Source organism: Centropristis striata, chromosome 21 (assembly GCF_030273125.1).
Source record: "Centropristis striata isolate RG_2023a ecotype Rhode Island chromosome 21, C.striata_1.0, whole genome shotgun sequence".
NCBI lineage: Eukaryota > Metazoa > Chordata > Actinopteri > Perciformes > Serranidae > Centropristis > Centropristis striata.
This window is the reverse complement of record NC_081537.1, coordinates 4236244-4250241: the sequence shown is the minus strand read 5'-3', so window position 1 is coordinate 4250241 and position 13998 is coordinate 4236244. Positions and strand designations below refer to the sequence as shown.

Genomic DNA, 13998 nt, shown 5'->3' with positions numbered 1-13998 from the left:
TCAGAAGACGGCAGTGTAATGTATTGCTGTAGGTAATCCACAAGTAAACAGTAGAAGTAGAGAGAGAAAACTTGTGATATGTTTTGAAAATTGGCCAGCTGTAATGTCCTTTAGTCAAACATTGAGCATATCAGCATGTATTTACCAGGCGGTAAAAAGTTATATATTACGTTATAAAGGATGTTTAGCGGTTTGGTCTCATAACTTTGACCCTTTCGCTGTATTTTCACTTAATGACAGTTTATTTGAACGTTTTGTTCAGTAAAAATGTCTTGTTCAGCATTTGGTTGGACTAACAGACACTCCAAGGAGTCGCTGTACATTTTGTTTTTGTTTTTTGCTAGCCAAAATGAACAAAAAATGAAATGGACATGCCCCTGCATGTTAAAGAACTGTAACATGAAACTGCAAAATTTAGTGGATCCGCTAACTATGCAACTTGTAGCTTTTGTGAAACCGTAGAAAGACATCTTTTACAAAAAGAAAAAAGAAACCATAGAACTGTCCAGACTAAAATGAAAAATCTCCCCGATGAATAGTTGTGATCAGCACAGCTGCCTGTCTTCAATTACAGCCGGAGACCCTCGACATGCACCGATACCGTGCAACGTTCATGATCTTTTAAGAAGTTTTGTCTCAACCTGGTGATTTCCACTCAAAACACGGTCTGAGGGGTCCAGAGAGACGGGCCCACTGAAGACTGTAGCTCATTAAGAACCTGGACAGCCATGTTCACTGATCCCTCTATAATCTGGGGACCAATTAACAGAATCCAGGAATGAGTCCCAGTAACCCAAACCTCTCAGGCTGCTTATTGGTTGAGAACACTCCACGGCACCGTCGCCCTCATCACAGCTAAGAGGAGCAGCTCCAGAAAATATCTGTCAATGATGACGGGAGCTGACAGTGAGGGAGAGACCCCCCGGAAAGACTGCTGTCCGTTAGTTAGGGAGGTCCCGATCCCATCACGTGATCGGAAAATCGGGGTCGATCACCTCATGGGTTTCAATATTTGCTCGAGCTATGGTAGTGGCGGTTCTACACAGGGGCCCAAAAAAGACACAAAATGACCAAATAAAGACACAAAATGACCAAAAAAAGACACAAAATGACAAAAAAAAGACACAAAATTACAAAAAAGACGCAAAAAGAAATAAAATGACTAAAAAAGACAGAAAATTACTTAAAAAAAGACACAAAATGAGAGTACATGTGGGAGTGTCGCAATGCAACATTGGACTTTTCCAGAACTTTTAAATCATCACCAAAAAAAGACACAAAATGACCAAAAAAAGACAAAACAATTACCAAAAAAAGACAGAAGAAGACGCAAAATTACCAAAAAAAGACACAAAATTACCAAAAAAAGACACAAAATGACAAAAAAGACACAAATTGACTAAAATCACATACAAAATGACTAAAAAAGACACAAAATGACAAAAAAAAAAGACAAAATTACAAAAAAGACGCAAAAGACAGAAAATGACTAAAAAAGATGCAAAATGACTTAAAAAAAGACACAAAATTAGAATACATGTGGGAGTGTCGCAATGCAACATGGGACTTTTCCAGAACTTTGAAATCATGTATAGAAGTCCTTTGAAGAAGCCCTTGGCCCCTGCTGTGGCCCCTGTGTCAAATTAATAATAAAATGATCAATTTAAAACGATGAATGACGGAACAATTCTTACCTATTTTTTCTTCAAACAATATCGCATTGTACACAAAAGGAACCAAAAATGTGTTGATTAGTATTATGCTTGTTTTTTATTCAGTCAAATGTAACATTTGCTGAGTTTGTTGATTTTTAAAAAACTTTATTGAAGGTTTGGACGAATAAACTTAGCATGAAAGCCGGGTATAAACTCTCAAATACTTTTTGAATTTCATTTCTATCTGCTACAGAGGCTGAAAAATCTTCTGTTGAATTTCCAGAAAAACTTCAGGTTTTCGGGGGTTCTTTCAAAATCGCCCAGAGGTTTTACAGGCATTTTGTCCAGGCGTTTTAGGCCTAAATGGGTTAAACTGACATATTAAAATAGAAGCAAAGCCGTGCTGTTGTCTAATCACACAGTGGGTTGATTATTTATGATTGACATGCTCTCCAGATTGTTGGGTTAAACAGGGTCTCTATCTAAATTGCTAAATGGATGTTTTCCTGTCAGTATGCTGATGACGCAGCTGTGTATTTGTCAGATGGTGCCAGTCAGATTTAGTGTCTGAATCAGCCGTTTTATCGTGATAGGTGGGCTGCAGAGCTGGTCTTAGACACTTTTTTTTGCGGAAGCAGTCGCCCTCACCTCTAAGAGAAGATTACTCACATTAAATTTCCCTTTCGTTCATAACCGATCTCTGGAGAATACCTCCTTGGCGAGTTTACATAATAGCATCCAGATGGCACACAAGTGAGTCAGTAATCTGACATTTGGTGTGGCATTTTGTTTCACATCACACTTCCAAACATCACATCCACATAGAGCACACAGGGGAGGCAGGAGAAGGCCTGCTGAGCTGGACACACAACACCTTGAACCCATTGTGGAAAGGAAAAGGTATCGTGGAAACCATCAGAACATTGATTTCTAAGAAACTGCCTTCTGTCCAACAAATGAACAGCCTGTCGTGGTTTCCAGTCAGCTCTCTGTGGATGCTTTGTGTGTGTGTGTGTGTGTGTGTGTGTGAGTGAGTGTGTCAGTCCCAAAATACACACCATGTCCACACAGGTGCCAAATTGGTGAGACATTATTTGAAGTCTAAATTGAAAATGAATCAACATGAGCTTTTAATTTTAATTAACAAACTCAATCAATTCGACCCTTTGGCCTTAGTAAGGGTACAATACCAATATATATAGCAGTCAGATAAAAAGTCAGGTAAAACAGGATTAATGCTCTGTTAGTGAAACTATTTGCATTGCAGCGCACATAGAGTGTCCGGCTGCTAATGGTGCGTTCAAGGTCTACACGAATGTCAGAATTTTCAACATTGTTCCGAGCTCCAAGTTCAGACTTTCAAGTTCTGACTTTGAGTGTAAATTAAACACACCATCAGGCGTTACGGCAACAACGTGTTAGACCCGCCTTCAAAATAAAAGCAAACACATGAAGCTTTCAAAATAAGAGCACATGGATGTGTTAGCAGAGTCCACCACAGACTGTGTAAGACAGAATAAAATGCCTTAAATAAAACATATAAGAACCCTTGTCCTCCTTTACAGTAATTCTCTAAAATATGCAATGATTAAGATGGAATAGTGGCATTAGAATGTGCGAGAGGCACCAAATTTAGGCTTTTAGGGCAAAGATGTTCTGTTTTAAATAAAACATATTTGGGTTATGGAGTGCAAAAATAACTCATTGAGTTGAAATTATTTGCTAACGGGAACGTGTCCTCCTCCTCAATATTGGGTGGAGATATGCGTCATTTCAGCATGTTAATATGGCCACCTTTCCGGTTGACCTCAGTTCAAAACTTTGTGTCGTTGCTACTGACCTGCTAATGTGACCTGCTAATGTGACCGGCTAATGTAACCGGCTTTCTTGGATGTTTTTTTCCCCTGTTTTTGTTCATGCGTTGTCTTGTCCTACATGCCGGCGAAAATCCTTTTCCGATCACATTATTTGGGTGTCTTAATCGGACATCAGTAGGACTAACACGTTTGTGTTATGTAAACGTTCTGACTTTATGTTGGTGGTCCCTTTAATGTGTCACCAATGTGGTGCCTTTTTTTTTTTTTTTTTTTTTTTAAGCTGTAAACGATTAATTCCCTCAAATCTTAGACTTGGTGTGTAATTTGAGTTTCATACTAATAGATTTATTTATTTTTTAAAGGAAGGAAGGAAAGAAAGAATAAAAAACCCAGCAGCAGCAGCATAGGCTTAATGCACCAGATGTGAATAAGTCCATAAACACAGGAAAGCCTTCCACTGCTTTGAAATTTCAAACTGTAAGAAGATAGGACTTGTGGTGGACACAGACAGACTTCAAAACAGTGACAATACAGACCAACAGGCACAACTTAATGGAAACCCTAAAGGCTTGGTATCTCTGAACAGCATGTGGGTGGGGGTGGGGGTGGAAAGGGGGGGGGGGGGGGGGGGGGGTATGTTTGCAGTGGACATAGCACTGACACAGCCAGCAGATAAGAGAAAAAAAAAAAAAGTATGAAAAAGGAGGGTGTGTTGGGGCAGTGGGATGAAAAAAGGAGCGAAATAGCAACACGGGCCAGTGATCACAAGGCAGCCCCCCCCACCACCACCACCCTCCACCTCCAGAATCCACTCCACCCGCCCCACATCTATTAGAGAGCCATCCTCAGCTCTCTGCTCCACTCTCCTCATGACATCCCTCTCTAAAACCAATGGCCCTGCCATCCCATTAGCCCTGCCAAGTGGAGCTACTGGAGTTATGAAAGGCCCAGAGGAGGTGGAGGTGGAGGTGGAGGTGGCGGGTGGGGGTGCAGAGTGCATTGTGTATTGTGCATGTGAGCAAAATGTGTGTGACAGGTATCAATGCTGCGTCCTGTTGACAACATATAGTAAAGTCAAGTCAAGTCAAGTCAAAGTTTATTCATAGAGCACATTTAACCCATTGAGGCCTAAAACGCCTGTAAAACCAATTTCAAAATAAGCCCCTAAAACCTGAAGTTTTTCTGGAAATTCAACAGAAGTGTCAACTCTTCTACTAAATAATAGATTTTTCAGCCTCTGTAGCAGATAGAAATTAAATTCAAAAAGTATTTGAGCTTATACAAATACTACAAAACGACGTATCCGCTTTCCAGGCTTCAATGAGACAATTAAAAACAACCTCAGTTGACCAAAGTGCTGTACAGTTATTAAAATAGAATAAAATCATACACAAATACTGCCCTACAAAGCAAAAAGGCAGTAACTGCATTTTTGGTCAAAAATGAGTTATTGTCATTTTCATGATATTCAAGGCATCCTTTGTTATGTGACAAAACATCTTATCTCAAATGTGTGTCGTTTTGGAGAAAAATGGTCGTTTTTACAGTTGTTTACTTAGGCTGGATTACAGGATAACTTTAAAGTCATTTTTCTCAGTTCTGCACTCTGCGTAGTTACTGCCTTTTTTCTTTGTAGGGCAGAATAAGTAGGTTTAGGACATTTCGTGAATTTGCGGAAAAAAACGGTAGGCGAAAATGGGCGTGGCCTATATCACGAGATTCAGCACAACTCAGTGAACGCGTGGATATAAGATTTTTGAATGTGCGATAAAGTAAGTGGGAGTTATTAGCCAAAACGCACTTTCCTTTATTATAGCGCCACCTAGTGGTGGAAATTCAGGATGACAATAGATTATTAAAATTTTTCTTTCAAGTGTGACTTATATTTAAAGTTTCATGAGTTTTGGGGTATGTTCAGGCAGTGAAAAATGCAATCATTTAGGACCAAGAAAAAAAAAAAAAAGAATAATCATTCGAAATACAATAGGGGAGGTCCCTGCTCGGGCCCTAACAATGAAAACAATAAAATACTAAAAACAGTAAAACATAAAATAGTAATAAAAACTCAATCCAAAACAGAGTTAGAGATAAAAAAAATAAAAGGGTAAAAAAAAATGACACATCCCTGCTCTCCTCTCTCAGCAAAGGAAGGAAGCGGAGGGAAGGGAAGCCACCGTGGGCTTGACATTTAACAACTGACAAAGAGTGTTCACATTTAATCGCTAAATGTTAACTGCCATAATAGCCCCACTTCACTCGGTTAGTAGGGGACACAAAGCGTCGGGCCCCTGGACGGTCGGAGGCTGCCACCTCCTCATTGATTCCTCTGACGGAGCAGGAGGCTTCACTCTGACCCAGTTGCTGCACAGGTGAAATGCTTTTTAAGTTTTATTTATAGCACTTCCAGCTAGCTCTGGTCATTTCAGCATCCAGCGCTCATTCTTAACTGACTGAGGCAATTTGGGTTTAACCCTTTATCAGGCGAAGAACCGTATTTGGTAACTTCAGCAGAAGTAAAAAATAAGAAATATTTTCAGAAACGAGTTGCAAATTTACTAGATTAAAGTGGCAAATCTACAAGAAAAAAAGTTGCAGATTTAAGAGATTTAAAGTAGCAAATATGCATGGAGAAAAGTCATAGATTTATGAGAAAGAAGTGGGGAAAAAAAGCAACTTTTCTTGCAGATTTGCCACTTTAAATCTAAATAAATAAATAATTTATTTAATAAGTTTTACCAACGTAAGTCACTGTTTAAGGCCAAAAAAACACAAGCTGGCTTTCTTGCAGTGTGCTTTTAAAATGTAATCTGTGTTTGTGTAGCAGAGCAGCGACTGCTTGGTGCCAAAGGTCGCAATAATACCAAATAAAAAAATACTTCACAAGAGTCAATACGTGCAAACATAGAAATCTAAATATGAAAAATAGAAAATAAGATTAAGAAACTACTCGGCGCTAAGAGCAGACAGTACCAGGAAGTGATTATTTATTACATTGAGCTGCTCGGAATACAACAGAAACACAATTATTATTCTCTGTGGGCTCATTACTGAACCTTTCACAATATACAATTGCAAAGCTTTCCCAAATCCCCGATTGGATTTGCATATGAAAATACAAATAGCCTAAAGGTGAAATTTGATATTGATTTGACCTATTGTATTTCTGTGTCATGAAAGCAACAGAAGGTGCATTACATTCAGCATGTCTGCAGGGAAGAAAGAAAGAAAAAGAAAGGATAAAAGCACTCTGGAAGACACTTTAACAACTGAAAAACAAGATTCTAAATGCCTACAATGCTTGTTAGTTAATCTACATCTTACGTCTGCTAATGAGTGAAAACCAATTAACACATGTTGTGAATGGGTTGAAAGCGACGCTGAAATACTGAGATATCATGCATTGGTAGATAACTAAGAGTCTCTCCAGCTGCAGATTGCAAATCTCCTGTGTTCTTCCTACTGCAATAAAACCCCAGCCCAGTGTGTTTCTATCTATATTGGCAGTAAGTTTCGCTCTTTATCTCATAACTCACAATCACCCCAAGACACTAAAGGCCAAGTAGTTACTTGTCATGTATAGGTAACACAGTGGTAATTTACTATTTTTCATTTTATTTTCATTTTCTTTTATTTTGTTTAATTATTATGATTTTTATATATATATGTATAATAAAATAATAATATTTTATTTTTTATTTTTTATTTTTGTATTTTGTTTAATTATTATTATTATTATTATTATTATTATTATTTATATATTATATATATATTAATTTTTTTGCATTGTATTCATTTTATAAAAATGAAGATATTATTTTAATCTCAATGAGACTTTTACCTGGTTAAATAAAGGATATATATATATATATATATATATATATATATATATATATATATATATATATATATTTTTTTTTTTTTTTTTTTTTTTTTTGGAGTATTCCTTGTCTGCGTGCTGTGCTATTTGTTTATTTTTTCCCCCTTTCTGTGATTTGTCATGTAAGTGCTTTATGTGGGAAAGAAAACAAAAGAAAAAAAGAGAAAAAAGTGAAATTTTTGTTAAATAATTATTATTATTTTTATTATATATAGCTATTTCCAGCAACCTTCTGCACTACATGTGTCCACATATCTGTAACATGGTCAACATACATATATATATATATATATTGCTGGAAATAGAACAATTATAGTGTTGTGATATGCATTGGTAGATATCTCTATTTATTTTAGTCTCTCCAGCTGCAGATTGCAAATCTCCTGTGTTCTTCCTACTGTAATAAAAATCCCGTCCAGTGTGTTTCTATCTATATTGCCAGTAAGTATCGCTCTTTATCTCATAACTCACAATCAGCCCCAAGACACTAAAGGCCAAGTAGTTACTTGACATGTCACTGCCTCTGCAGCCTGACAAGTGTGCCATGATGGTCTCTGCAGGGACTGAAGGGCAGGAGGTTGAGATGGACTTCATATCCAGTTCATTTTGAAATGTGATAGACAGTGAACCCACCACGGACTGTTGTGACCCTGTGTGTTAAAAGGCAATAAGAAATCCATTTTATTGAAGTAGTGCTTCATGATGTTCCTACAGAACTCGTCTGCTTTCACTCTCTTCTCTCTCTACTACAAAGCAGAGGTGACTCACTGGCTTTACAGGTAATAATCTCTCCTGGAAATCAAACAGGGTAACACTTTGGCATTTTGTCGTACACTCGAAGAAGAGATTCAGGAGGTTAGTTAGTAAAACAGGAGCTTTTTCAGCATAAAAATACAATTTGTTACATGTCCATTGTTTTATTAAGTTGATAACTTATTTCAAAATGTTGATCAAAATTTTAAAAAGGAAGAAAGATGTCTTAACTCAGAAATATGTTGATTTTGGATAAGCATTTCTGCCTTCACTTAACAAGGAAAAGTATTAAGGTTAATGTCTGACTTAAGTGTAATAAGTTACTTATACTCAACTCATTATGAAGCTTGTAGAGGAAGGGTTTTTTTGGGGGGTAATTTTGTGTCTTTTTTGGTAATTTTGTGTCTTTTTTTTGGTCATTTTGAGTCTTTTTTTGTCATTTTGCATGGACTTTGCTGAGTAGAAAGAAAGTAAAATAATAATCTTTTTATCTTTTTTTAAGTTGAGCCAGTGTCATTTTTTTTAGAGTGTACACTAAGAAAAGATTCAGGAGGTTCGTTAGTTAGCATGACTTAAAAAAATGAGCTTTTTCAGCATAAAAAATACAATTTGTTACATGTCCATTGTTTTATTAAGTTGATAACTTATTTCAAGAAGTTGATTAAAAATTAAAAAGGAAGAAAGATGTCTTAACTGTAATATATTGATTTTGGAGAAGCATTTCTGCCTTCACTTAGTGAAAAGTATTAAGGTAATGAAACTTAATATTGTATTACAATATGTCTGACTTAAGTGTAATAAGTTACTTATACTCAACTCATTATGAAGCTTGTAGAGGAGGTTTTTTTTGGTCATTTTGTGTCTTTTTTTTGGTCAATTTGCATGGAAAGTCCATGCTGAGTAGAAAGAAAGTAAAATATAGCAATTTAAATAGAGTAATTTGACCCCTTATTAACACTAAAATGTTGATATAAAAATTTAGTTGGTTCAACTCATTATGAAGCTTGTAGAGGAGGGTATTTTTTTTGGCAATTTTGTGGCTTTTTTGGTAATTTTGTGTCTTTTTTGGTAATTTTGTGTCTTTTTGGTAATTTTGTGTCTTTTTTTAGTCATTTTGTGTCTTTTTGGTAATTTTGTGTCTTTTTTAGTCATTTTGTGTCTTTTTGGGTCATTTTATGCCTTTTTTTTGTTCATTTTGTGTCTTTTTTTAGTCATTTTGTGTCTTTTTTTGGTAATTTTTAGTCTTTTTTGGTAATTTTGTGTCTTTTTTTGGTCATTTTGTGTCTTTTTTTAGTCATTTTGTGTCTTTTTGGTCATATTGTGTCTTTTTGGGTCATTTTGTGTCTTTTTGGGTCATTATGTGTCTTTTTTTAGTCATTTTGTGTCTTTTTTTGGTCAATTTGCATGAACTTTGCCGAGTAGAAAGAAAGTAAAATAATAATCTAAAAAGATAAATGCAAATTGTTACAACATTTTTTTTTAAAAGTTGAGCCAGTGTCATTTTTTTTAGAGTGTATCGTAGGAATAAAAAAAGCCATTTTCTCCCAACATTTGATTGACATACCAACCGATTCCATTGTTGAAAAGCAGACTTCCTTTGAGAGGAGGCGGAGGAAGAGGAGGAAGAGGAGGGTCCGTATATCTTAAGCAAGGATAAGCACAGATTTATCTGATGTCTTCTTAAAATAAAAGAAGTAACATCATCAAAACTGCCTTTATCCATGCCTTTATAGACCAGCCCTCCTCTCCACTGAGACGGACACAGTCGAAGACCACGCACACCATAGAGGTTAGGACATTCATTTCAGTGGACGACACAGAAAAAGCTTCAGTGAAACAGTTCAAAACATACATTTCAAAGGGGCAAGAGTTAGAACAGAGGAGTGGAATGGGACCAGTTTGGGTTTAAGGCACAACACAATGAAAAAAAAACAACAATGTGGGCCAGCTGCAGCAAACATCAAGAGGTTCAGAATATTCACCATGTCCTAGTTTTAGATGGTTTTTCCATTAATTAGGTCCAAACTCCACTCATAGAATGGACTTTTTTTTTAGTTGAAAACAAAAACTGTAGTGCAATTGAAAATTCCTCTTTGCGATGTTTACTTGAAGTTGAGCCCACATCACAATACCACTGATCTGGATAGAAGCAGGTTGGGGTGTAACAGTACAATCGGTTCATAGTCGTGGCTCATCAATGAGCTCCAATCTGTCTAATTTGGTTTTAGTATGTAGGGATTATACATTTCAAAGCAATCATTTTGTGTCTTTTTTTGGTCATTTTGTGTCTTTTTTGGGCCATTTTGTGTCTTTTTTTTTTTATAATTTTGTGGTCAATTTGTGTCTTTTTGGTCATTGTGTTTCCTTTTTAGGTCATTTTGTGTCTTTTTTGGTCATTTTGTGTCTTTTTTTGTTCAATTTGTGTCTTTTTTGGTAATTTTGTGTCTTTTTTTGGTCATTTTGTTTCTTTTTTGGTAATTTAATGTCTTTTCTTGGTAATTTTGTGGTCAATTTGTGTCTTTTTTGGTCATTGTGTTTCCTTTTTTTGGTCATTCTGTTTCTTTTTTTCAGTCATTTTGTGTCTTTTTGGTAATTTTGTGTCTTTTTTGGTAGTTTTGTGTCTTTTTTTGGTCATTTTGTGTCTTTTTTGGTCAATTTGTGTCTTTTTGTGGTTATTTTGTTTCTTTTTGGGCCATTTTGTGTCTTTTTTTGGTAATTTTGTGTCTTTTTTTAGTCATTTTGTGACTTTTTTGGTCAATTTGTGTCTTTTTTGGTCATTTTGTGTCTTTTTTTGGTCTTTTTGTGTCTTTTTTGGTCAATTTGTGTCTTTTTGTGGTCATTTTTTGTCATTTTCTGGTCAATCAATCAATAGTTTTAGTTACACTCATAACATTTTCAACACCATATTAAGTATGTTAATGATTTAAAATGATTTATATACCATTAAGAAATTGGTTGAAAACATTTAAAGATTAAATATGTATAGCACTTTGTAAATGGTTAATAATTGGTCTATAAACCATCCATAAACATTACTTAGTTGGTTATTGTAAATTGTTACCACATTTTCATGTAAAACTAATGGAGAAATACCATGATGTGTGAGTGAATAACACAATTACCCTAAAAATAACGGGAATATTCAGTCTAAATTACAGTTTTGGCTGTTATATACATTTAGTAAATAGTTCTGGTGACCACAGCTGCCGGTATTTTACCGTAAATTAAACAGATTATTTTTTACAGTGTAGTTACCTTTTTTTTTAACCACACTATGAATTTAGTGTACCGTTACACCCCTAGAACCAGCGCACACAGACTAGACTACACACATGTATCATCACACAGACAGGAGAGCTAAATGTAAAGGGGAGAAGACACAGGTTAGGTTCAGGTACCGTACGAGGTCAATGGGAAGGCACTGCACTACAATAAACACTCCAGGTGTAAGCTGCCTCCAAACACTGATCAGATGTGACTTCAGACTACCTCTATCAATCACTGACAGCTTCATGAGAGGAATACAGAAATCATAAAGGAGTGGTTAGAGGCAACTTTGACCCTTAAACAAAGAACAACCATCCCTACCATGGTGACTCTGGGAGCGGACCGGCCAATGTTTTTCTCCTAGAAAACAGAACCAAGCCATTATTTATTACATTGCTCTGCTTGTAATACAACAGAAAAACACAATCACATTGAACAACCGGCTGTTATTGTGTTTGCACTGAAATACAGGGAAAGGGTTAAAGTCACAACACCAGTGTAGAGTCACAGGTATCCCACATATTTCATTTGGATTTATGGAGTGAATGCATTGAGAATTGTGGCAGCAATTTTGATTTACTTAAGTGACCGCCCTTGGTCGGCCATTTTGTTACACATCATTTTTCACCCACATTCATTGTAAATAGTCTTTTAAATTAGTTATTGTGTTCTGCTTGATTTATTTGTTTTAGAATAAATATATTTTTGGATTAATACGCTTCTCCTTTAATGTTGCACATGAATGAGTGATTCGCTAAACCTCTGCTATGAAAAGAACTCCAAAATTCCTTCAACCTTTACTAAATATTAATAAATAGTCTTTTAGATTAGTTATTGTGTTCTGCTTGATTTACTTTATTTTAGAGTAAATATATTTTTGAATTAACACGCTTTTCCTTTTAATGTTGCACATGAATGAGTGATTCGCCAAACCTCTGCTATGAAAAGAACTCCAAAATTCATTCAATCGTTACTAAATATCAATAAGGTAATTTGATTATAAAGATATTCATAATTAATAATCAATGCTCCAGATTGATTATATATAAATAGTCTTATAGATTAGTTATTGAGTTCTGCTTGCTTTATTTGTTTAAGAATAAATATCTTTTTGGATTAATGCGCTTCTCCTTTTAATGTTGCACATGAATGAGTGATTTGCTAAACCTCTGCTATGAAAAGAACTCCAAAATTCCTTCAACCTTTACTAAATATTAAAAAGGTAATTTGATTACAATGATATTCATAGTTAATAATCAATGTTTCAAATTAATAATATGTAAATGGTCTTTTAGATTATTTATTGTGTGTTTTGCTTGCTTTACTTTGTTTTAGAATAAATATATTTTGGATTAATGCGCTTCTCCTTTTAATATTGCACATGAATGAGTGATTCACTAAACCTCTGCTATGAAAAGAACTCCAAAATTCCTTCAACCGTTACTAAATACTAATAAGGTAATTTGATTATAATTATATTCATAATTAATAATCAATGTTCCAAATTGATAATTTGTTAACTTTGAGACTGATTTACTATGATTTGCTATCTTTCCTCTGTCTAAGTAAAGAGGTGGTGCCCCGAAAATAATAAAATAATTCATTTAAAGTGTTGAATATTAATTTAGTCAATTTCTGATGGCAAAATTGACATAAATTAGCTTTTACCTCTAAATATGTTGGTGCCCCTGCTGGAGGCAATTTGTATCTGCAACCAGATACCCCTACATCACTAAGCAACTGTAACGCCCAGTAAAACCACACAAATTGCAGTTTTACATTTTATTGTGTAGAAACCAAAGAATGTAGTCAGTATGATATACAGTAAGAGGCAGATTTACAGAAGGATTGCATATCTTTTGAGGCTGCTGAACATGTGCAAATAAGGTAAAAACAAACTGTTTAATTCTCAAAGCAAAGGGTTAATTGCACCTCTAACTCAAGCAAATTGCGTCTTGGTAGTCTGTTTCTATTGCACATATTTAAACGAGGTAATATGCATCCATTTGGTGCAAAATCAGCTCCTTTATATGCAAATGAGCCTCACTGCAAAAAAAAACTCCTATTCACAAACAGCAGCACTAATAGCCACATGTAGTTAGAGTGAAACTATTAGTGTCTTCAGAGAGCTGGTGGTAAATTAAGCGGATTTATGAGGACGAATATAAGGTCGACCCTTTATTTTAGGATTCATCAGCTCCCCTATGTGTCATTTAAAAAATAAAAAAAACTTAATGAGCATGTTTGCAATGTAAAATAATGAGCACAATATCTTTTGTGAATCAGACCTTATGATGGGGAATACATTATTTTTTAATTCTCCCCTGAGTATTTTGAACTTTGGACACACTAAAGCTAAGGTAATTGTCTCTTTGTTCCTAAATCCACCGTTAACACACATAAAAGTGGTATAGACCTTCTCATCCAAAGCCAATACGTTTCAGCTCATTTAAACCTGCTCCACTTGTCAAATTACCAGAAAAAAATAAAATAAAAATTCTATATCGTCGTAGTAGACACTTTTAATTACCGTATATCAAAGAATAGCACAAAACTTTTACTTTTTCTGTCATAAATTGTAAGAAACACACAGTTTTGCTGTAATAATAAAACATTTTCATGTTCAAAA

The 13998-nt window shown here is 35.2% G+C and overlaps 1 protein-coding gene across 1 annotated transcript in view; it reads right to left on the bottom strand.

Moving 5' to 3' along the window:
- LOC131959038 (protein shisa-6-like) overlaps positions 1-13998 on the bottom strand; it is a 123506-nt gene that overhangs the window by 23836 nt on the left and 85672 nt on the right. The window contains exon 5 of the mRNA XM_059324130.1: positions 11691-11729. Within this exon, the coding sequence (XP_059180113.1) occupies positions 11691-11729 (39 nt within the window). The remainder of the gene's footprint in view (positions 1-11690; positions 11730-13998) is intronic.